Source organism: Leptosomus discolor, chromosome Z, assembly GCF_034619465.1.
Source record: "Leptosomus discolor isolate bLepDis1 chromosome Z, bLepDis1.hap2, whole genome shotgun sequence".
NCBI classification, from domain to species: domain Eukaryota; kingdom Metazoa; phylum Chordata; class Aves; order Leptosomiformes; family Leptosomidae; genus Leptosomus; species Leptosomus discolor.
Window position 1 is genome coordinate 7,001,970 of NC_141419.1, and position 21,988 is coordinate 7,023,957.

A 21,988-nucleotide genomic window follows, 5' to 3' on the forward strand; every position below is an offset into this window, starting at 1 on the left:
GGGGTGTAATACTCGGGGAGTGGGAATAATTAGGGGAGAACAATGGCAGGCTTGAAGGCTTAAATACGCCTGTGTGGTACTCCCAGCCAGTCCAGCCTGCTGTCACATTTCTCTAGGCCTCCATTTTCCACAGCCCGTGCCAAGCTGTTTCCACTACGGGTACCCGCTCCTCAGCTTCCTCATTCCTCAGGCTCCGCACCCCGGTAGTCCTGGTTAATTCTCTGCTCCCCGGCTCCCGGCCAGCACCCATGGCACAGCTGCCTGTGCCCTGCCCGGGGTGCTGGAGCCTGGGATAAGGGGATGCAGGAGCTCAGGGGATGCAGGAATGCTGGGCAGCGGGATGCTGGAGCCTGGGGGGATGCAGGAACCCAGGGCAGCCCCCATCACCTCTTTGCTCCCCCCGCCCTGGGCAGGCAGAAGTCCTGCTGGGTTGTTTCGGTGCTCTGTGCTTGAGGAAGCTGCTGGGTTTCTCCGCTCCATGGGGGATGCCCCTCTGGCTCCTCGGTGGCATCTTGCTCAAGTGCCTTCCCAGCAACGGCTCGCTGCTGCGGGACCTGGGGGAGCAATAATGCCCGGCAGTGGGAAAGGGATGTGGAGCCACAGCCTGGGGCAGAGCTGTGCCCGGCAACTTCTCTCCAACCTCTTGGACGTCAGTGCTAGCACTAATTAAAACAAAATCAGTATTTATTTTTTTTTTCTGGAAAAAGAGACATCGTTCTGGCGAGCACTTTCCCCGAGTGAGCTCCCTTGTCTCGGCTGCCTGCGCGTGACGGGCAGGGAGAAGCCAACGGGATTCCGGGGCTGAGATGAAAGTCTGGGGCTTTGCTTCATTCGGGGAAGGGATTGGTTTTAAATTTTCAAATAATTTTGCTCCTCTCTCTATTAACTTAACCGCTTAGAAGCCTCGACTGCATCCTGCTCCCTGCCATCCAGGCGTCTGGTCTGGTCCTGCTCGTGGTGAGCTGCTCACCACGGTGGGGATGGGATGGGGTCCGGGATGGGCTGTGTCCGGGGGGACTCCTGCATGGCAACTGAGCAGGAGCTGAGTCTCCTGAGGTGAGGAGGAAAGCTCCATCACGGGGTTCATAGCCCTGAATCAGCCCGAGAGCGGCAGGGCTGGGCTCAGAGCAGCTCCTGCCCTGGGATGGGTTAGACTCTCTTCAAAAAACCTGGCTTGCTGCAGCTCAGGGAAACACAGACCATTTCAGCAGCTCCCTTCCTTGGAAGCCACAATGAAAAATATTTTAAAAGAAAACAAATATTTCTCGTCAAAATGCCTGTCTGTTCCCTGCCCACAGCTGAAGGTCTTGTCACAGGCCAAGGCTGCTCAACACCAGCAGCTTTCTGAGCCGCCTCCAGGCAGATCCACCCGAGCTGGACCCTCAGACTTCTTCCTGCGTTTCATAATTGGCCCTTGGAAATTTTGCACCTTTTTTAGAAAGCCAGAAAGGCTGGGCTGGTGCTCCCCTGCTCCCCCCAGGGTCTTCACTTCTGGGATGGCAGCGAGCTCATGGCTTCAGCGTTTGTTGTGCAAAACAGCTGCACGGGCTGTACCCCATCCTGCACCATTTTGGATGGAGCCCAGCCCTGCAGGGTGCCGTGTTCCCATGCTGCATCCTGCATGGCCAGGCAGCAGAGGACGGCTTCCAGAGGGGAACGGTGCTGCTGCCAGCAGGACAATAGCGGCTGTGGTTTTAATTATTGGGGTTTAGCTGTGTGGAGAGGGACGAGAAACCACGAGCAGCGAAACCGCAGGGAGAAAGGTGGAAAGGACGGTCTTTGGCTGGCTGCCCGATGGGAGGCACAGTGGGGGTGGCTGGATCGTCCCGTGGCCGGGACGGCACCGGTGTCCTCACTGGGTCACAGCACGAGGCTGGGAACGTGGCGCGGCTGATGTCAATCTGTTTCCCTGCGACTGTCACGCCGTTGCCCAGGGCCATCCCTTCCCATCACAGCTTGGCATGAGCTGCCGCTGCCTAAACAGCCGCGTGTGGAAACAAAGCACCGCACCGTGACTTGGAAGCATGGACCCGACTGGGCCAAGGGGGACACTGAGACGAATCAGGTCCCACACAGGGTCCCTACACCAGGTGCCCCTCGTCCCTGCATGTGCTGCTGGTGTCAGTCTGTGCCTGGGAGTGGGGACGTTTCTCGCTGCGTTTCTGTCTGCCCAGCACTTTAACAGTCGCCTTCGCTGCGGCGTTGACTTTCAAAGGGCTGGATCAGCTCCGCAGCCGGGCAGAGCGTGGGAGGAGGGTGCCTGTCCTGCTTAGGAAACACAAAACAATAAAAGAGGAACAATGGAGCTTCCTTCCCCTCACTCGAAATACCAAACACCACTAAAATGTGGCAGGGCTCCGAGCAGCGCTGCTGGGGCAGCCCTCGTGTCCCCTGACCTGAGGAGGGGAACGGCAGATACCTCCTCCTCTTCCTCGGCCCTGGCAAGGGACTCCAAGGAGCACTGCCAAAAGGCTGCCCTGACCCGACGTTGCTGCCAGCGGGCATTCCCAGCTTTGGAAACCACGTTTGGGCCAGTGCAGTGTTTTTGCAGCGTGACTGTGCCTTGGGGAAGGATTTTGCAAGCTGCCTGGGCTTCCCGGGTCAGCTTCACAGCTGGCCCAGGAAGGTCTAAAAGCATCCACAAACCCAAAGCTGCCAGATGTTATCAGGCAGAGAACATGTTCATTTGGCAGCCATGCAGTGCCAAGCATGGGGAGATGCTCAGCCAGGTTGCCCAGAGCTGGGAGTTCTGGGGTGAGGATGGATCCGTGCCCGGCTGGAACTTGCACCCCGAGCATCCTCTTACCTGGTGCTGCCAGCAGCCAATGCACGGCTGCAGCGGGCACTTGGGACCGCGGGGCTGGAGCACCCTGAGGGGCTGGGGCTGAGCATCCCCAGTGTGTGGGGCTCAAGGGGGCCATTTGTTGAGCTGTGAGCAGAGGGTGCCAGCCCGTCCCCGCCGGCACTGCCTGCACCTTGGCTGCTCGGGGCTGCCGGCACTGTGCCAGCCCTGCTGAGGAGCTGCTGTCCACAGGGCACAAACCCTTGCGACTGAAACATCCTTCACACGGCCCCAGCGAGCACCCGGCACCCCGGCCAAGCACATCTGGCTGAAAGCTGTGGGAGCTGCCCCGGCAATGAGGACACCAGTCCGGAAACACTTCCCCCCCGGAGAGATTCCCCCATCCAGGCTCCTCTCCCGGCACCATCCCTGCCCCATCAGCGGGTGCTAGGCTGTGGGGTCTGCAAACGGACAGTGCCCAGGGCTGACACCCACCCCTGGTTTGGGTGGCAGGAGTGGGGCTGGGAGCTCAGCTTCCCCCTGTGAGGGTAGAAGGGATCTCCCGGCTCCAGGCCGGCGTGAGGGTGGGATGGGGGTGCTGTCGGCACGAGGCGGTGTGGAGCGTGGCTGGACTTGCCGCCAGCTCCACTGCTCCGTGCCGTGCGGTCAGAGCAGGGCGGCAGAGAACCAGCTGCCTGCAGCAAAGCAGGCGACAAGCCCCAGGCAAGCTGGGAGCAGCAGCCAGGTTGTTCCCACACTGGGGCGGTGAACTGGTTTAAACCCTCAAGCTACACCCTGGTAAGTCACACGTGGGGCTCCCCCCAGCGCACACCATCAGGACACCAGCTGAAGTCCCACTTGCCCGCAGGAGGAAATGTTGCTGGAAGAGGGCAAGGGCTGGAGAAGCTCCTTCCACGCTCCACGGGCATCGTCGCAGCGAAAGCTCCTGCAACCGCTCGCTCTGGGAGCCCGGGATGGGGTTGGGACCTGGGGTCTGGGCAGCGCAGAGTCCGTCTGCTGCCATCGCAGGGCGGTCAGGCTGGCCGAGTGCCCGGTGTGGGCAGGCAGGGGCCAGGCATGGAGGGGGGGGCTCGCCCCACGCACCACCATCTGCCGGGCTCCGGCAGCTCCGCTCTCCAGCAGCGCTCCCACCCCGTGTCCCACGTCCCCCCCCTCGACTTGTTGCTATTGTCATCTCTAATATCACGCGGAGATACGAAAGGCTGAAAGTCGCCTCTTTTCCTGCCAGGTTAAATTGTTCACCAGGAATGTCTATTATTCCCACAAGTCGACTTTCCCCTTCGCGGTATGTGTCCAGGGGTCAGGCCTGGCACTACATGAAAGCGAAGGGTATTCAATAACCTAGAGCCGTGGAAAGGCTTTAGTCCAACTCCAACCATGTTCAGGGTTTTATTGATGCAGCATGCCTTTCCCCATTTGTTTCCTATAAACAGCACATGGTAATATTTAGTAGGTTTCAAACAGAGCTTTTTGCATATTCTCCCTTGTCTACAACGAGCTACTCAGTAGTAGACAGTTTTAATTTACTTAATGCAATTTTCGCTTTTTGTTCTTCCAGAGGGTCTGGGCTGGTTTTGACCCAGTCGCCCCAGCAAATTGCTGCACAACTCCGTAATTCCCTGGGGGCCGGCAGCTGGAGCCTGGGACCCAGTGGCTCCCCACAGGGGCCAGCGCGTTCCCTTGCTTGCCGAAGGAGGGCAAAGGACCTGGCGCAAGCTCGGCATTGCAAAATAACCCCCTTTTAGTGACGACATCAGCAAGGACACGGGGCCTCCCTCCCCCCAGACCCTCTCAGGAGCCGGGTGTGTGTTGGGGCTGTTTGGGGCCGTTCTGGCTGGTGAGACTTGGCTCTTGCTGCTGCCCGGGCAGGCGCCACGTGACGAGCTTCAGCCAAAGAGAAAAAGTCACTTTATTGGAAAGCTGCCGCTTCCCCATCCTCTGGCCCGGCAGTGGTCGGGGCGCAGCCCTGGTGGTGCTCAGCGCCAGGGCCGACCGAGGCTTCAGGGTGCCCCCCCAGAGCAGGGGGATGCCCACCAGTATGCTGTTGGGCAGCTCCCTCATGCCACAGGCTCCTGGGGAGCGTCTACACGAGCAAGGGAGGCAGGAACTCCTGCTCCAGGAGAGCCAGCGGTTGTCGTTCCTCGCCTGCACGCTCCCAGCAGTGCGGCTGATGCAGCCACAGAGCAGCCCCCGCGCCAGGGGGGCACAGATGCCTCCCGTGGTGACTTTTTTGCTGCTATGGATCACCCCAAACAGCATGTCTCAGTGCTCTCTGCAGCGGAGACTGCCTTGGGCTGGCGGTAGCGAGGCCCTGCTAATGTACACGCCACGCACGAGCGTTCACGGGGCAGAAAAAGGCCAGTCCTCAAACAAGCAAACATTGACTGTCTGCGTTCCCAGCGCTGCCCATCAGCCCCCCGAGTCCCACCCCCAGCCCCAGTCCCTCCGTGCGCTGAATATCGGGAAGGTTCCCTTCAGGCAGCAGCTTTCACACGCGCCAGCAGCCAGACATTCTTGGTGCGGCGCTGCCGTCACCCTGCCAGCCCCGCTCAGCCGCTGCTCCACACCAGCACCCGCGCCACCACAAAAGGAAAAAAAAAAAAAGCAAGAGGAAACCAAGGAGTTGACACCAGGATGCTTTTAATGCAGTTGTTTTTAAAATGCAGCCTTAAAATGACTTACAATGGTCAACGGTGAGAAAGGACGGGTCGTCTTCACCTCTGCAACACGACCATGGGGCACCTCTGCCTCCACAGCCCACCGGCCACCGTCGCTCCTCCACACGTCTCCGACTGCTTTAACAGCGGCTTGCTGTCCCTTCACAGGACACACATCACACGGGGCATCCAAATCCCTCCACCAAAGGGACTCATTTGGGCAAAAAAAGGGACGGGGTGAGCCACCCCACATTCAGACGACCCAACACCCACCCAGAGAACCCACACAACCAGCAGCACGGGCGGCAGCTTTCTCTCTCTCACCTTACACTCAGGCACAAACCTACAAAGGTACTTGAGCCGCCAGCTCCTCTGGAAGCGAGCAAGAACTATCGACTTGAGGCTCCTCTGTGGATCTGTGCCTTCATGCTACGTAAAGTGATCTGAGAACTGAACGTCTGACCGCGTTTTCTGGCTGAACGGGCCGGCAGAGGAAGCCGACTTTCCAGTATCGTGCTGTTTGCGATATAACACTGCACCGTGTATTTATTTTACAGACCAGCAGGTGCTACAGACTGCCGAAGCTTGCCAATTTAAGTAACATGGGAAATTCTGTTGTAGCCTAAACATCTGTGAGAATATACCCCAGCGCCACCTCCACACTGCGCCGTGTTTACACGCCGTAACAGGACACTCGACTCGCTGAAAGGCATTTAATGCCTCCCCGTCGTTCGGCTGAGTTTGGTCTTTCATTCCCTGGACTTGCTGCGCGGCCCCTGGGCTGTACCCACTGTAGAACACCGATGGCATTTCAGCTGCTCTTTCCTTCCCTCCATTTCAAATAATCCACTGCTGCTCCCCTGTAACGCAATGGTCCCCCCACTTCCGAGAGGGGAGTCAGGAGACTGCTGGGGAAGAGCAACTGCAGAAAGGCCCGGGGCACACGGACCTCCTGCGGGTGCTGTGTCAGGCCACTGCTCTCTGAGAAAAGGAGCCTCCCCAAGCTGGTGCCGGCACTCGGCGGCTCTCCCAAATCACCCCGGTGCATCGAGCTCGCGTTGTTCTAGGAACGTCAGCACCAAACGCAGGAAGGCAGTTTGCTCTACAGAAACACCACGCGTTTATCTCCGGAAGAATTTGAAACACCTCTTTTTAAAGACAGCATTGAGCAGTACTCAGTGGGCTCTCATAGCCTGGGCTCCAATTCTGGTAATAAAACACAGACTGAAATTTGAACAGACTGGAGCTCTCGCAGAGTTTGAGCAGCAGTTCTTGCACAGCCACGTGTCACAATTAGAAAGTGGGCGTAGAAAGAGTTCCCAGGGGAATACGAAAGAGACATCACCTTATGAAAAAGCTTCAGAATGAACCTGTGAAATAAACAACCACCAGACAATCGTCTTCTACAGAAGATGGAAGGAACAGTCGAAGAATATAACAAAATCTTACACAGTCAGTGAGTCAGTCTGAATGCACAGGGGCACTAGATCCCTACAGACCTGCGACGAAAGCGCTAATCCCTACAGACCCGTGACGAAAGCGAATGGCCAAAACCAGCTGGTCCCCTCCAGTCCCAAAGGGAGACTGGGTTGTGATTCACTCTTCACCAGCTGGAAGATTGTCTTCAATCCTCCTGATGAACTTCATTCTTATTTCTGTGACGCTGTCACCCTTCAGCGTGTCCTGGACAAATTTCACATCTACGGCCATCTGAACCTAGGTGGCAGGAGAGGAGAAAGAAGAGCTGTTACCTTCCTTGTAACAGCAGCTTCTCGAGAACCGTCTGACAGCAAAGCACCAGCTTAAGGACTGTGAGGGCACGACCTGCGAGGCAGAGCTCTAGGGAAGCACTCGTTACGTTCAGGACCACATCCTCCTCGTACACCATGGCCTACACGGTGGGCAGCGGGCACCTGACCTCTGCAAAAGGGCTCCTACAGCGCTAGCGGGACACCCTGCAGAGATCAGAGCCCAATCAACCCCATCGCTCAGGGCTGCGCGTCCTGCTGCTCCATGAACATCCCTCAAACATTTCGGCTAAGCAAGATAATCGAGCCTGAGAACAGACTCTTAAATTTGAGAAACAGCTGCTCTCTTGTTCCAGCCAGTTCCCAACTGGGGCTCACAGCGGTTACAAAGCTTTGTAAAAATTCAAGGAGATACCACCAATGCTTGTTCTTGGGTCGTAAGACAGAAGAGCTTGAGCAGCACCTCTAGGACTCACAGCTGCCACACACAACAGCAGCCAAGCGCTCCTGTAGCTCTGCCCTCCTCCTGGGAACGAATCTCAAGTCCAAAGGAAACACAGAAGTCATGGACACAGACTAGACACAAAAGTATCTGCTGATACCTTGGCTGTTCAGATATCTATCTCACTGGCAGAGAGACGGTGGCTCACCATTTCCAGGGCACCTCGCAGGACTCCACACAACAAGTTGGAATAGATGAGAGATGAGTGGTTGTCAGGGAGCTCAACAAAGTCCACCAAGGGGTTATTTTCCAAGATCAGGGAGAACTCGTCGCCTCCAGGACTCCAGTTGGTGATGCTTGGAGTGATGCCCAGGTACATTTTAAATGCTATCTGTTACATCAAACAGAATATGAACCAGAAGGTGTCCCATGAAGCATCAGCACAGCTCTGACCCTTGTAAAATTACTAAAGGGTTTTGAAAACACCGCTCCTTTCTCCCAGTTCCCACCAGTCAGCAGCAGTCAGGGAACTAATTCTCTCTTTTTCCTCCCCAAAATCTCAGTCAAACTCTCACAACAGTCCCGTGAACAGCAAACACTCTACCCTCACGTGCAAAACCTGACAAAGCGGGGCTTTGACCATTACCTTTGCAATAACGTCCGCGGTTTCACGGAAATCATGGCATCTTCCGACGTTGGACCGGGCCAGAAAGTCTTCTATCAGCCGAACGCCTATGTTGTAACCCCTGCGAACGTACCAAAGAGCAAGAGCTGCAGAGCGGGGAGAGCGTCGCTTCGGAGAGACAGCCAACGTTTACAAGAGACGGCGGGGGGAAAGAAGTTAAATCTGAGAAGAGCCAGTACTAAATAAAATTCAGTCTGCCGCGCTTTTATTCACAGAGCAGCCCACGAAGACGCGGCTCCGTGAGCCCGAGCTCCGACAGGGCTCCGCTGCAGCAGACCCACTTACATTTTGTCAAGCTGCTTGTTGACGTCCTCGTCGTTCTCGTAGTCCTTGCACAGCTGGGTGACCAGAGCGCCGTACGTCAGCGTGAACAGCTCCGAGTTCTAAACAGAGGCAAAAGGGATTTAACACGAGCCAAAAGAGAAAACCGACTGGGCGCTGCTGCCTCTGTGTCCAGCGCTGCTTCCGCTGGCCCGGGCAGCGGAACAGAAACCTGCTGTCTCGAAGGGATTTGCTGCTTAATAAGGAGAGATCCCCGTTCGTATTTTGGCAAGGCAGCTTCGGTCTCCTTGGAAAGAGAAATCCTCTTGACGAGGAACGACTGAGCGCTTTCTTTCTCTCCCTCCCCACACGGACAGCGCTTCCCACTAACATGTGCTGAACCTGCCCGAAGAGGCAAGCCAGGAGGCTGCTCCCACTCTGCAGCCATTCTTAGCAACTCTCCTCAGCTGCAATTAGCACCTCTCTGCTTTAACGAGCGCATCCCCAGGTAAGTGGAAAGACACCTCCAGGGCATTTGGTGCGCTACCACCCATCTCCTGAGTGGGGATGGCTAATTCAGGGACCTGAATTTATTCCAGCCACTGACCTAGAGGTGCACACTGGCTCAGACTGCCACCCGTTACCTGCGTTTCACAACCACGCTGCAAATGGCCAGGGCTCCCTCCCGGGGCTCTGTTTCTGGTCCTTTCAACAGGACACAAAATGCTCGTCCATTCACAGATTTATTACGCTCTGCTACCGAGATAAAGCAAGACTCATCCGGTCCCTAGAAAGTTACTGAGGCACACAATTTGCTTCATACATTAAAATCAGCTCCTCAGACCCAGCAGAGGAACAGCACGGACGATGTCAGGTCAGCTCAGCAGGTCTGTGCTGTGCACGTCTGCCTGCTGGGCCTGGCAGGACCAAAGTTACTTGGGCTTTCTTTGCACAGCTTTGACTTGCAGAAAACACCAAGGGGAGAGGTCTCCTCTCCCAGCCACCACCGTCACTGATCCTCAACCTGAAGCAACTACGTCAAAGTGCATTTTCCTGGGAGCCGTTAAGCCAGACCAGTGATTATTAACACGGTCACTGAAGGCTGCTGGAACACAAAAAGCTACAATAGACTTTAGCTTTTCACAGAACCTGAAGGGAGTGTTTTCAGGAACAAATAACCCACCATAACTTATATCTGCTCTCAGTTTTAGCATTCAGAAACATTACAGAGTCTAATCTCAGATTAAAAGCCTATCACCTACCATGAGATGCATAGATGCAGAAGGTGAAATGAATGGCAAATACCAATACTACAGAATGAAAGCAGCAGCAGGCAGAAAGGAAGGGAAAAGAGACAACATCAGAGTTAAGTGACAACACTGACCGCACTTCATTCTGGCCAAGTTTACACAAAGCCAAGACACACACGAGGAGGAACCACTCCCAAACATTCAACAAAGAGAAATCGGGTTTGTTAAGAGGACACAGGGAATTCCACCTTGCCATTGTCATTCACCAGGTCAACAGCAACTACCTACCACAAGGCTTTAAGCAGGTGAAAAGCAGCAGTCAGGTTCCTTGGCCCTTCTGCCCAATTTTAGATCTAAAGAATTGACGCATTCTTTGGGTTTTTTACTTACAATTCTGCTTTCATCTTGCAAAGACAAAGGCTGTGCAAGTTGTTATCACGACAAGGCGGAAGTCTCCTTCAGCTCAACTGGCAGAGTCAGACATTTGGCAGAGAATTTAACATGCAAAAAAGGTTACGCTATTTTTAAGTATTTCAGTAATTTTAGTAAAGATGGGGCTTGGCAGCTGGAGAGAGTAGGGGGTGAACCGATGGAGGGAATCCAGCTGTTACCAGTCCAAGATGTTGTCATTTACTGTGTAAAGCCAAGGAGCTGCCACTGTCACCAGCCCCAAAGTGTGCAAACCCAGTGCTGGTACCAGTTACGCCTGCGACGCTGCTATTCGGGTAACTCTGAAGTGTCACAACAAGGCAAACTCTAAACTCCTATTTGTACGTAAACTCTTCATTTTCAGTCCATCTAATGGCATTAAGGTGTCTAATACTTTTTCCATTCTTTACATTTTTTCACAGAGCAGACCAGTGCGTAGTCACACCACTACATAACCGTTCAGTAGCTACAAAAATGTCAGAATCTTAACGAGGTAATGCCAATTCCTCAAGTAAAAATAATTGTATTTAAGGAGCTGAATCCCTACAAAAGAATCCCTCGTGGTGCAGAGGGGGCAGGGGCTGCCTGGCCTCTGCTGAGCCTGAACCACCTCCTCAACATGGCCAAAGAGGGAGAAAAACCATATTTTTATTACTTGCTTTCAAATACTGGCATTGCATCAAAAATTAATTAATTCGATCTGTTTTGGCCCAGAATCAGACCTCAGCTCTGTGTAGTTTTACTCTCCATCTCCCAGTTCAGCTGGACTGGTAACACAGAATCGGGTTAGAGAGGAGAAAAGCGAGACGCGACAAAAGCGTTTGCGTTTTGACGGTGAATTCCCGTAAGCCCAAGCGTCCCGTTCCCTTCTGCTCTCTGATCCCGACGCCGGCTGTCCGGCGCCGCGGCACCGGGCACGCCCTGCCCTGCAGTGCAGGTGACGGGACCTCCCGTTAGGAACCGCCGCGGGTACCGGACGCTTTAGGCCGAGCCCGTTCAAGGCCGTGGCGAGCTCCTCGGCTCCCGCCGTGCGGGTGGCCCAGCGCCCTCCGCTCCGACCCGCCGGCGGGCTCCGGGGCGGGCGGGAACGGCGGAGGAAGGGGGACAGCCGGTGCCCGCCCTGCAGCCGCCCGCAGCGGACGGCCGGCAGAGGGGCGGGCGGCGCTGGCGGAGGGCAGGTCCCGCCGCCCCGCGAACCGAGGCGGGCAGCGCGGCCCAGCGGCGGGCGGACAGAGCCGGGCCCTGCCGCCGGCCTCGACCTGACAGCCGGGCCGGGCCGTGCCTCCGCCTCCTCCGGCACCCCCCGCCCCGGGCCCGCGCCCTGACGGCCGCCGGCGGGGAGCCCCGCGGCCGACCCACCCCCGGGCCCGCCAGGACTGCCCCCGCCGGCGGGGCGGCGCAGGGACCCACGGGGGCCCGCCCGGCCCCTCAGGCGCCGCGGCTCCGCCGTTACCATTTTCTTGTTCTCGGTGCCGCGGCCGGCCTGGCGCGACATCCTGCCCGGCCCGCTGCGTCCCCGGCCCGGCCCGGCTCGGCCCGGCCGCCTCCCGCACCGCACCGCGCCGCGCCGCAGGGCACGACGGGACTCGCAGTCCGCACTGCGCCGCCGGCCCCACGGCACCAGCGCCGCTGGACTACAAGACCCAGAGTGCAACGCGGCCGCGCTGTGCGCATGCGTGCCTGCCCATGACAGGCGGGGGTGGCGGGAGCTACGCTTCCCGGCGCGCCTCTGCATCACGTGACGGAGAGACGCCTACAAATCCCGGCGGGCGGGGAGGGTCACCTGACCGCCGCTCCCGGCAGGCGCTGGGGTGGGCGGGGCGAGGGTGCGCGCCGCCAGGGGGCGCTTCCGCCCGCCGCGCCGGTGTCTCCCGCGGCCCCATGGCCGCTCTGAGCGTTTCACCCGGTCCTCAGCTTCCCTGGGTACCTGCCGAGACAGGGTGACCCCTGCCCGGCCCGCGAGGGGGCCGTGACTGCGGTGCTGCGACCGGTGAAGGCGGGATGGCGGCCTGTGGCTGCCCGGCCTCCAGCAGGGCCCGCGGGTGCGCAGTGATGGCAGCGAGGGCTGTTGCTGGACTCCACGCAGTCAACGCAAGGTTCCCTTCCCCGGTGCGCCTGGGCCTGCGGGTCCTTCTCTCGCTTTGGTCCCGCACCAGCCCCTTCCCTGCCCCGCCGCCGGCCCTGGTGTCTCGGCAGAACCCGGTTCCTGGGGCAAGGGCAACCAGCGTCCCCCCGGGCTGGCCGGGCAGGGCCAGCTCGGAGCCTCGGGCTGCAGCTCGGTGTGGGAACGGGAGCTGCTCGGCACAGGGTTTCCACACCTCACATCGTGAGAAGCAAACCCAGCCATGGGGGAATGCGGCAGAGCACGGGGGTGTTGCAGAAATCGGCCCAGCCTGGGGCTCCTTGCAATGGCAGTAAATATTTACCGGAACGACTGATCCACCCTGACCCTCCCCAGCCAGAGAGGCCACCCAAGCACTGGCCTCTGCTCCCGAGGAGATGCTGCCTGGCCGTTACGCGCTTATTCGTGTGTGTCTCTGTTCTAGACATGTCACTGAGCGGGTCCTGATTGCTGCCCCGCACCCAAGGGTGGCTCCAGCCGGGGCGGGGCGACAGAAGCAGAGGGAGACGTTAGCAGGACCCCCCCCCGCCGGCTGCTCAGGAATCCAGCAGCTGGGTGACCGACTGCTCCCTGTCACCGCCGAGCAGCAGTGCTGGCAGCGTGGGGGCCGGCTGGGCTCTCGCCGGCTGCAGCTGACCTGCTGGCATTGCCTTACATGGCTACATCCCTGGGACGGTGCAGCCTGTGCTTGCTCGGCTGCTGGCGGGCTGTGAGCCTCCAGGCCCGATACCAGCTCTTGGTGTGGCTGAACTGCCAATGTCACCTCCACCCCTGGCAGCAGCAGGACGTGGTGCCAGAGAGGCCAGCACGAGCCCCTTGAGCCAGGCAGCCACCAAACTCACCCACATGGAGACGCAGGTCTCCACATGCCTGGGCTGCCCGGTGCCAAGCCAAACCCCAGCCGTCACCGTGCCGTTTGTCTTGTGGCAACAACCGTGTAAGAAAGCCGCAGAGCAAACACCGCCGTGTACCCGGGGGGCTGCTGGAGCTGCACGTGCTGCTCCAGGTCATGCAGCACCGGCCCTCGCTGGCTGGGGAGTCACCTGGACAGGCCCTGGGACATGTGCCAGCTCTGGCCGCAGCCCCACCGGCCCCTGCCAGCATGCTCACACCGGAGCTACCACCCAGCCCCGTGCTGTGTCCTCAAGCTGCATTTGTGGGACTGGGGCAGCGCAGCCTCAGCCTCGGGCCACCAAGAGTGTGGCTGGGGCCACTGTGGCTGCTCCTGTGCGTGGGTGCCTGCTGGAGGTACTGTGTCCCCCATCACCATGTGGGTCACGGGCAGTGTCCCACTGTGCTGAGCCGGCCGGGCACTGGGGACCACACCTGGGACCTGCGCTGGCATCACATTCCATGGCTCTCGTTAAAGCACAGCGTGCTAATGAAGGCCCTTCCCCTCGTTGCCCCAGGTCTGGGACAGGAGCAGCGGTGGGGCAACTTCTCCCTCCCAGCCCCAAGCAGGGGCCGTGCCCTGCCAGCCCTGCCAGCACCGGAGCCACGGATGGCCCGGTGTCCCCGGGAGCCGGTTTGGCTGCACCGGGTGGCTCTGCCGGTTCCCGCTCGCAGACATGCCCGTGCCGGCAGGTGCTCGGAGGCGGTGGGAACCGAAACACCGCGACCTGCCACCGTGGCGGAGCCAGGGGACGGGAGCCAGGGCCTGGCTGCACGCTGCATGGTGCTCCGGTGCCACCGGCCGGGACTTGCTGCCCCCCAAACACAGACCCCCGATGCACGGGCCCCCGGGCCGGGTCCGGTTCGGTGGGAGGCAGCTGGAGCTCGGCGCCGCCGTTTTCGGATGCCCTCCCAGGGCAGCGGGGACCGGGGGGCCTGGGAGCGCCTCGGGACCTCAGCCCCGGCACCCTTCGCCCCGGGACCCCCTGTCCCCGTCCCGGGATCCCCCGTCCCGCCCCGCTCCGCCCCGTCCGGCGGGGGCAGGACCGAGGTGCAGCGCGCCCCGCTCCGCCCCGCTGCGCCCATCGCCCGTGGCCTCAGCGCGCCGCGACGGGACGCGTTGATCCCGAGAACCCAGCCGTGCCATGCAGCGCCCAGCCGCTCCCCCTCCCTCCCGACGGAGCTCGGCGGCTCCGGGAACGGCCGTGCCGGGGCTGGTGGGACTCCGGGCCGCCGCCGTGCTGCCGCTGCTGCTGCTGTGCGCGGCGCTGGGCACCGGGCCGGGGCGGGCGCAGCCCTTCCCGTTCCAGGACCCGGCGCTGCCCTGGCATCGCCGCCTCGACGACCTGCTGGGCCGGCTGAGCCCCGCCGAGCTGGTGCTGCAGGTGAGGGCGCGGCGGGAGGCGGCGGGGGCAGCCCCGGGACCCCCCAGCTCAGCGCCGCTGGCCCACAGGTAGCGAGGGGGGGAGCGATGGGGAACGGCCCCGCGCCCCCCATCCCGCGGTTGGGCATCGCGCCCTACAACTGGAACACGGAGTGTCTGCGGGGCGACGCGGAGGCGCCCGGCTGGGCCACGGCTTTCCCCCAGGCGCTGGGGCTCGCCGCCACCTTCAGGTACCCGCATCGGGGATGGGGTGCCCTGGGGGAGCACTGGGGATGGAGCCCCGTGGGATGGCCCCCACGGGATGGGGCACCCGGGATCCACTCGGGAGGTGGCCTCGCAGGTCAGGTCCCGCCTCGCCCACGCCCCCCAACACCCCCGTGCTCTCCCCGCAGCCCTGAGCTCATCTACCGGGTGGCCAACGCCACCGCCACCGAGGTGAGAGCCAAGCACAACGACTTCGCTGCCACCGGCCGCTACGGTGACCACACGGGGCTCAGCTGCTTCAGCCCTGTCCTGAACATCATGAGGCACCCGCTGTGGGGCCGGAACCAGGTGACAGCATGGGGGGTGGTGAATCCCAGGCTGGCACCAAGCCACGTGGGATGAGATGGAGGGTGGCAGCAGCTGCCTGGTGTGCTGGGTGTGGGGCTGGGAGTCCTGGCGGTGACCCACATCCCCTTGGCCAGGAAACCTACGGGGAGGACCCGTTCCTGAGCGGAGAGCTGGCCCGCAGCTTCGTGGAGGGGCTGCAGGGCCAGCACCCCCGCTACATCAAGGCCAGTGCTGGCTGCAAGCACTTCAGCGTGCACGGGGGCCCTGAGAACATCCCCGTCTCCAGGCTCAGCTTCGACGCCAAGGTGAGTGGGGCAGGGGGGCTGCAGGATGGCCAGCGGCCCCCTGGGTGCTGACCCCTCTCTGCTGCGGCGCTTGCAGGTGCTGGAGCGGGACTGGCACACCACCTTCCTGCCCCAGTTCCAGGCATGCGTGCGCGCTGGCTCCTACAGCTTCATGTGCAGCTACAACAGGTACCGAGCGCAGTGGGGGGCTGTGTGGCTGGGCTGCCTGTGGGGTGGCCAGTGCCCGGCCGGCCGGGCTGCCCCATTCCCTCTCCGACAGGATAAACGGCGTTCCTGCCTGCGCCAACAAGAAGCTGCTGACAGACATCCTGCGTGACGAGTGGGGGTTCAAGGGCTATGTGGTGAGCGATGAGGGGGCGCTGGAGCTCATCATGCTGGGGCACCACTACACGCGCACCTTCCTGGAGACGGCGGTCGGTGAGCTCACGGGACGGGTGTGGGGTCCCCGGGCATCACGCAGCAGTGTCAGGCGGTTTCCCTTCTCACCGGCATGGCAGTGTCGATGAACGCTGGCTGCAACCTGGAGCTCTCCTACGGCGTGAGGAACAACGTCTTCATGCACATCCCCCAGGCTCTGGCCATGGGCAACATCACGCTGCAGGTGAGCAGGGGAGCAGGGCCAGGGGCACGGGCAGGGAGCCAGGACTACCCCCACCAAGCACAGCTGAGGTTTTGGTGTCGGGGTCTTTGCAGATGCTACGTGACCGGGTCCGGCCCCTCTTCTACACGCGGATGCGGCTGGGGGAGTTCGACCCCCCGGCCATGAACCCCTACAGCGCCCTGGACATGAGCACCGTGCAGAGTCCTGAGCACCGCAACCTCTCGCTGGAAGCTGCTGTCAAGAGCTTCGTGCTGCTGAAGAACACGCAGGGGACGCTGCCCCTCCAGGCCCTGGACCTGCCCGGCAAGCGCCTTGCGGTGGGCAGCACGCCTGGTGACGGGGGGCTGCTGCCTCCATATCCCGTGCACGCAGTGTCCCCTCCTTTGGAGAACCGCAGGCTGTGGGCCACAGGGCTGCTGGTGCCCACCCTCACCCCTCTGCGCTCCGCAGGTGGTGGGTCCCTTCGCCGACAACCCCCGGGTGCTGTTTGGGGACTATGCACCGGTGCCGGAGCCGCGGTACATCTACACTCCCCGGTGAGATAGCGCGGTGCCACCGTACATCCCCTGGTCCTGGGCATTGCCCGGGGATGCTGCTCGAGCTGCTCGAGCCTTTGCTGAGGGCTGGGGCAAGGAGAGGCATGTCCCGCCGTGCCTACTGCTCTTCCTTGGTGCAGGAGGGGGCTGGAGACGCTGCCGGTCAACGTCAGCTTTGCGGCGGGCTGCCACGAGCCGCAGTGCCAGCAGTACTCACAGGCAGAGGTGGTGGGTGCGGTGAGGGCGGCCGACGTGGTGGTGGTCTGCCTGGGGACAGGTAGGTGGGAGCAGGGAGGGCACTGGGTGGCCACAGCCTGGGGAGGGGGAGCGCCCCAGAACCAGGGCAGCTCCAGGCGAGTGAACGCATCCCCATCGGCCCCCAGAAGCAGCCAGTGCCCCTCTGCCTTGTCCGTCCGTGGTGCCCCAGGCGGGGTGTAATGGGCTGTCCCCTGGCTGTTCCCACGCAGGGACGGATGTGGAGACAGAGGCGAAGGACCGGAGGGACCTGTCCCTGCCGGGCCACCAGCTGGAGCTGCTGCAGGATGCCGTGCAGGCGGGTAGGGGCTCTGTGGGGCTCAGCTCCCGGCCAGGGCAGCGCACCGGCACCTGGGGACTGGTTGGGTTCCTGGGAGTCAGGGCCAGCCCAGAGCGATGGGCTGGTGCACAGGGAGGGGGACCACAATCATCCCCAGGTGTTCCCCATCCACGGGGCACCCGGTAGCCATCCAAGCAGCCCCGGTGCGGGGCTCTTGGTGACAGCCATCTCCCTGCAGCCGCCAGGCGCCCCGTCATCCTGCTGCTGTTCAACGCGGGGCCCCTGGACGTGAGCTGGGCACAAGCGCACGAGGGTGTGGGGGCCATCCTGGCGTGCTTCTTCCCTGCCCAGGCCACCGGCCTCGCCATCGCCAGGGTCCTGCTGGGTGAGGCAGGGGCTAACCCGGCCGGCAGGCTGCCAGCCACATGGCCTGCAGGCATGCATCAGGTAAGGCTGGGGCAGCCGGCGGCACCCGTAGCCCTTGCCTGCCTTGGTGGCCAGGGCAGCCGCAGGGTGCAGGGCTGATGCTTTGCCTGCCCGCCCAGCCCTGCCCCACTCGACCAGCCCTCTGTCCCGCAGGTGCCACCGATGGAGAACTACACCATGGAGGGGCGGACGTACCGGTACTACGGGCAGGAGGCCCCGCTCTACCCCTTTGGGTATGGGCTGTCCTACACCACCTTCCACTACCGGGACCTGGTGCTGAGCCCCCCGGTGCTGCCCGTCTGTGCCAACCTCTCTGTGTCTGTGGTGCTGGAGAACGCGGGACAGCGGGATGGTGAGGAGGTGAGCACAGCCGCTCCACACTGACGTGGCCGTAGGGGGTACAGATGTGGCTGGGGTCCCCCCTGCCATGGGGGCAGGTGGGGGCTCCTGCTGGTGCTGACTCCTGTCCCTCTGGGCAGGTGGTGCAGCTGTACCTGCGGTGGGAGAAGTCATCCGTGCCGGTGCCCCGCTGGCAGCTGGTGGCTTTCCGCCGCGTGGCCATGCCGGCTGGCCGGGAGACAAAGCTGCTCTTCGAGGTGGCAGCCGAGCAGCGTGCCGTCTGGGCACAGGACTGGCGCCTCGAGCCTGGCACCTTCACGCTCTTTGCCGGTGGGCAGCAGCCAGGCCAGCAGACACAGGCACCCTCAGAGGTGCTGAGCGCACAGTTCACCGTCACAGGCGCAGCCCGGCCCCTGCGTGGGTGCTAGAGGTGGGGGCGGCTGCGGGGCTGGGCATCCCGGGGTGCTGGCGGAGAGAAGGGGCGTGTGGCATCCCATGTGCCATGGGGAGAGCGGTTGTCTCGCTCGCAATAAAGTGCCGGGTGCTGCTCCACAGCGGCTGTGACCCCTCCTGTCCCCCCAGCACAGGGCTGGGTGCCTCCCCGCAGCAGAACGGCAGTGCCCCCGCCCTGCCTGGGTCTTTCAACCTCCTTCTCGTCCCTGTCCCACCCTGGGGTGCCACTGCAGCCCTACACCCTGCCTGTGCCTCACGGCAGCCAAGGGGCAGCGGCTGCCCAGACCCACGTGTGCCCCGGCCAGTTCACGCCTGCGCCTCCTGCTCTATTTATAGCTGCCGGGGCCGATCCGGTGCATTCCCGTGCCGAGGGGGTGGGGGACTGGCAGCGCTGCCTTCATCCCCAGCCTGGGGGACTCGGGAGGGCAGGAGCTGGCCCCTCTCCTGCTCAGGCAGGATCTGTCCCCAGGAGGGTGCCAGCAGCCATGCAGCCAGCAGCAGGGCCAGCACGGCGAGGAGCGGGCAGGATGCTGGCAGCGTGGCAGGGGCAGAGATGCAGCAGTGGGAGCGGCCAAACCCTGCGATGGCCAGAGGGCCAGATCCAGCCCTACAGCAGCTCGAGTGCTGCAGGGCAGGGGTGGGACAGGGGTCCAGCAGCAAGGCTGGTGGGGCGCATGGGGAGCCGGAGACAGGCAGGAGCTCCTTGGGATGGTGTCGGAGAGCTGGGATCTCCTTCAGTGCCCGGGCTGGCGGCCAAGGTGGGGCAGGCGGGGAGCGCATGGGGCTGCCCAGGCCCAACACCATGACATCAGGGCACTAATTAGAGGTGCGGCATGGGATAATTACAGAGCGGGTGAGGGCTGCGGCAGGGCAGGGCAGGGCTCAGCCCATCGCTGGCCCATTTGTCACCTGCACCTGCAGGGGACTGTCCTGCAGCAGCGGGGCTTCGTGGCTGGCTGTGGTGCCAGCCCCGTGGCAAGATGCTCGGGGTCTGGTGGCTGCCCCGGCGCATTGCCGGCGACGGGCTGGTACCACACCCGTCTGCCCCGGGGCAGGATGCAGGGGCAGACCCTTGCCCTCAGGTTCCTGCAGGGTCAGTGCCCCGTAGCTAGTAGGGGTGAGCTGGAGCATTTTGGGAGCAGGGGTTCAGATCAGCCCTCGTGGCTACTGTACCACTGCCCTGCATGGGCCCCGAAACAGCCCCACGTGGAGTAGCAGGGTGGGAGCAGCCTGGGGTGGGGGCAAAGTCCTGGGGCCAGAGGAGGGAGGTGCAGGGAGGGGGTGGGATGGGGTGTCCCACACAATACTTTGCCCAGAGATGCCAGCGGGGTTTGTTTGCCGTCCCCATCTCTGTGTGCACCCAGCCTCCCGCAGCGTCACCTCACGCTGGCAGGGCAGTGGCTGAGCCGCAGCTGTAATTGTGCTTTGATTTTGGGGTGCTCGGCGCCCCGCTGGCTCCCCGCAGGCAGCATCAGGGCGAGGTGCTGGGCATGCTGTGGGGGCTCGAGCTGTGGCCGGGCCCCAGCCTGCTGGGTGCAGCCCCCTCCCCAGGCTGGCCCGAGTGTGGGGAGCTCTGGGGCGTGCAGCTGCTGGGGCCGGGTGGCACGCTTGTCATGAGCTCATCGGATTTTCCATCAGTACGGGGAGGGCGGCTGTTCCCAGGAACCCTGATGCAGTGGGGCTCTGCCTGCAGCGGAGCGATCGATCAATGCTCTGCTTGTTGTATAAGCCCATCGACTTGGGCTGGCATGGCAGCCAGGAGCCCTCTGCATCGCAACCTTGGAAGGTTGCCCCTTCCTCACTGTGCCCCCTGCTCCAGGCTGGCCCTGTGATGGGGAGAAGGACCCTGGGCACAGCCAGACCCGGTGCCAGGCTGTCCTGGGAGCCCCAGGATGCTCATCCGCTCCGAGCGATGCTGTGTTGGGCCCCCTGCCCACCCCACCAGGACCCACCAGACAGAGGGGCTTTGGAAGCCACCTGCCAAGCACTCGTCAGAGCAGGTTGCAGGGTGGCCCCCACCCCGCTCTGCTGGATCTCTCGTGTGCCATGGAAACTAGGCGCTGTGGGGCTGCAGCCCCCTTGGAGGCTTGGCCACGCAGGTGTGCCAGCAAGGCTGTTCCCCTTCCCTGTCTTGGGGTGTCCCCTGTGTTATTGGGTTCACTGGGACACGCTCTTGTGCCATGTGCGCTCCTGTCCCCCGCCATCCCCGCCGGAGCTGTGCAGCTCCTGGAGCCGTGGCTCGGCCATGCAGCATTCCCCGGCAGGGAGTCAGCCGGCGTGTGAGGCTGCCGGGTGTTTCGGGGAGGACTTGGTCTGGCTGAGCCGGGTGAGCAGCAGGCGGGTGGCAGGGCCAGGGGCCGCGGGAAGGCGGCAGCTTGGCTGCAGCTCGGGGCTCTGGGGTGTTCGGGGCGGTTTGGGGCGTACAGCCACCCCTGCAGCAGCACAGAGCGGGGCCGCCCCGTCTGCTGGGGAGCCCTCCTGCCCGCTCCCCGTCCCCTGAGTCAGAAGAACATGCTTCCGGAGCAGAGGGCTGGGATTTCGGGAAACCTGTTTGCCTGGTAGGTGAGAGAGGATGGGGTGGCAGGGGATCTCCTGGCCCCGCGGTGACATCATCCCCAAAGCAGGCACCTCTGATGGGCACTGCCTGCAGAAACCCGAGCCTGTTCATCAACACATCCCCACGAACCCAAAAGATGGGTGCTTTGTGGCTCCTGCTGCCCCTGCATAGCCCTAAGTGGTATTTCCCCCCCTGGCTGCTGCTGCTGCCTGCATGTCTCCTGCCCTTGGACGTGCTGCTGCAGCGGGCAGGTGCCCATGCCCAGGGTGTCTGTTCTCCGGCCGCCCCGTGGGGTGCTGCATGGCGCAGGGATGGGGGCTGCGCTCCTGGCCCACCTCTGCTTCTTATAAGGCCAAGAGGAGTTTCACCCCTGTGCGGGGCTGAGCCGAGGCCTGTGCTCCTGGGGGAGGCCTCTTCTTATCTGCCTGCTATCGAGGCAGCGTGGGATGTGTGGGAGCAAAGCCCGTGGCCCCGGGAGTGGGGGGCGGCTGCTGGCGGTGACTAAGGCTCACGTGTGGCAGGTGGGTGGTGGGGGAAGCAGCTGCAAGGCCTCACGAGCAGCTGAGATGGGGCTCAGGGTTGGGAAATCGATGGTTTTTGGGGTGCCTGGAAATCAGACAGCTGATGCTGGTGGCGCTGGCTGTGCATTGCGGTGCTGGCTCTGGCTCCGGTCACAGCGAGGGCAGGGGGGGCAGGGGGTGTCTGCTGCAGGGCCAGCGCTTCGCAGGTGACTGCAGCGTCGTAAAATGTGGGGAGTGAAAGGGCGGGTGCAAGCCCCAAAATGTGGGAGAAGGAGGGGCTGGAGATAGTCGAGCGCCCCAGCAAAAGCTGCAGGATGCTGGGCGCTGCGGGGGCAGGCAGCAGGGCAGGCCTGAGGCCGGGGTGACGGGCGTGGGGTCCCAGCCCCGGCTGCGGGAGGGCGGCCGAGACCCCGAGTGTGGGGAGCCTTGCGGGGAGCGGGTTTGGGGCAAGGGCGAGGCGAGCCCGGGCAGAGCATTCCCTGCCTGCCCGC

At 62.2% G+C, this 21,988-nt stretch overlaps 2 protein-coding genes across 4 annotated transcripts; one reads left to right on the plus strand and one right to left on the minus strand.

The window, feature by feature from the left end:
• Nucleotides 1-5,426: 5,426 nt before the first annotated feature.
• TRAPPC3 (trafficking protein particle complex subunit 3) lies at nucleotides 5,427-11,787 on the minus strand. Of its 3 annotated transcripts, XM_086479172.1 has the most exons (6): nucleotides 11,729-11,787; nucleotides 9,859-9,906; nucleotides 8,621-8,718; nucleotides 8,297-8,396; nucleotides 7,859-8,041; nucleotides 5,427-7,176 (listed from the first exon to the last, which is right to left on the minus strand). In XM_086479172.1, exons 1-6 carry the CDS (start codon nucleotides 11,768-11,770, stop codon nucleotides 7,057-7,059), a joined length of 591 nt encoding a protein of 196 aa, XP_086335298.1. In that variant the 5' UTR covers nucleotides 11,771-11,787; the 3' UTR covers nucleotides 5,427-7,056. The 3 variants fall into 3 exon arrangements, with proteins under 3 accessions (XP_086335298.1, XP_086335299.1, XP_086335301.1); XM_086479173.1 differs by lacking the exon at nucleotides 9,859-9,906; XM_086479175.1 differs by lacking the exons at nucleotides 8,297-8,396; nucleotides 8,621-8,718; nucleotides 9,859-9,906.
• Nucleotides 11,788-12,276: 489 nt separating this feature from the next.
• Nucleotides 12,277-18,394, plus strand: LOC104342189 (uncharacterized). The gene is made up of 17 exons (XM_086480018.1): nucleotides 12,277-12,554; nucleotides 12,822-12,986; nucleotides 13,340-14,155; nucleotides 14,472-14,673; nucleotides 14,742-14,902; nucleotides 15,065-15,224; nucleotides 15,359-15,529; nucleotides 15,606-15,697; nucleotides 15,789-15,946; nucleotides 16,027-16,130; nucleotides 16,223-16,447; nucleotides 16,581-16,666; nucleotides 16,807-16,943; nucleotides 17,134-17,223; nucleotides 17,440-17,648; nucleotides 17,781-17,987; nucleotides 18,107-18,394. The coding sequence occupies exons 1-17, from the start codon at nucleotides 12,277-12,279 to the stop codon at nucleotides 18,392-18,394; spliced, it is 3,549 nt and encodes a 1,182-aa protein (XP_086336144.1).
• Nucleotides 18,395-21,988: the final 3,594 nt, after the last annotated feature.

Coding starts and splice junctions, on each gene's coding strand:
- LOC104342189 (XM_086480018.1), top strand. CDS start 12,277: ATGGCGGCCTGTGGCTGCCCGGCCTCCAGCAGGGCCCGCGGGTGCGCA. Junction 15,225..15,358: donor CGCTGTGGGGCCGGAACCAG/GTGACAGCATGG, acceptor CCCCTTGGCCAG/GAAACCTACGGGGAGGACCC. Junction 17,988..18,106: donor GACAGCGGGATGGTGAGGAG/GTGAGCACAGCC, acceptor CCCTCTGGGCAG/GTGGTGCAGCTGTACCTGCG.
- TRAPPC3 (XM_086479172.1), bottom strand. CDS start 11,770: ATGTCGCGCCAGGCCGGCCGCGGCACCGAGAACAAGAAAATG. Junction 8,397..8,620: donor AACAAGCAGCTTGACAAAAT/GTAAGTGGGTCT, acceptor GTACGTTCGCAG/GGGTTACAACATAGGCGTTC. Junction 7,177..7,858: donor TGCGAGGTGCCCTGGAAATG/GTGAGCCACCGT, acceptor CCTGCCACCTAG/GTTCAGATGGCCGTAGATGT.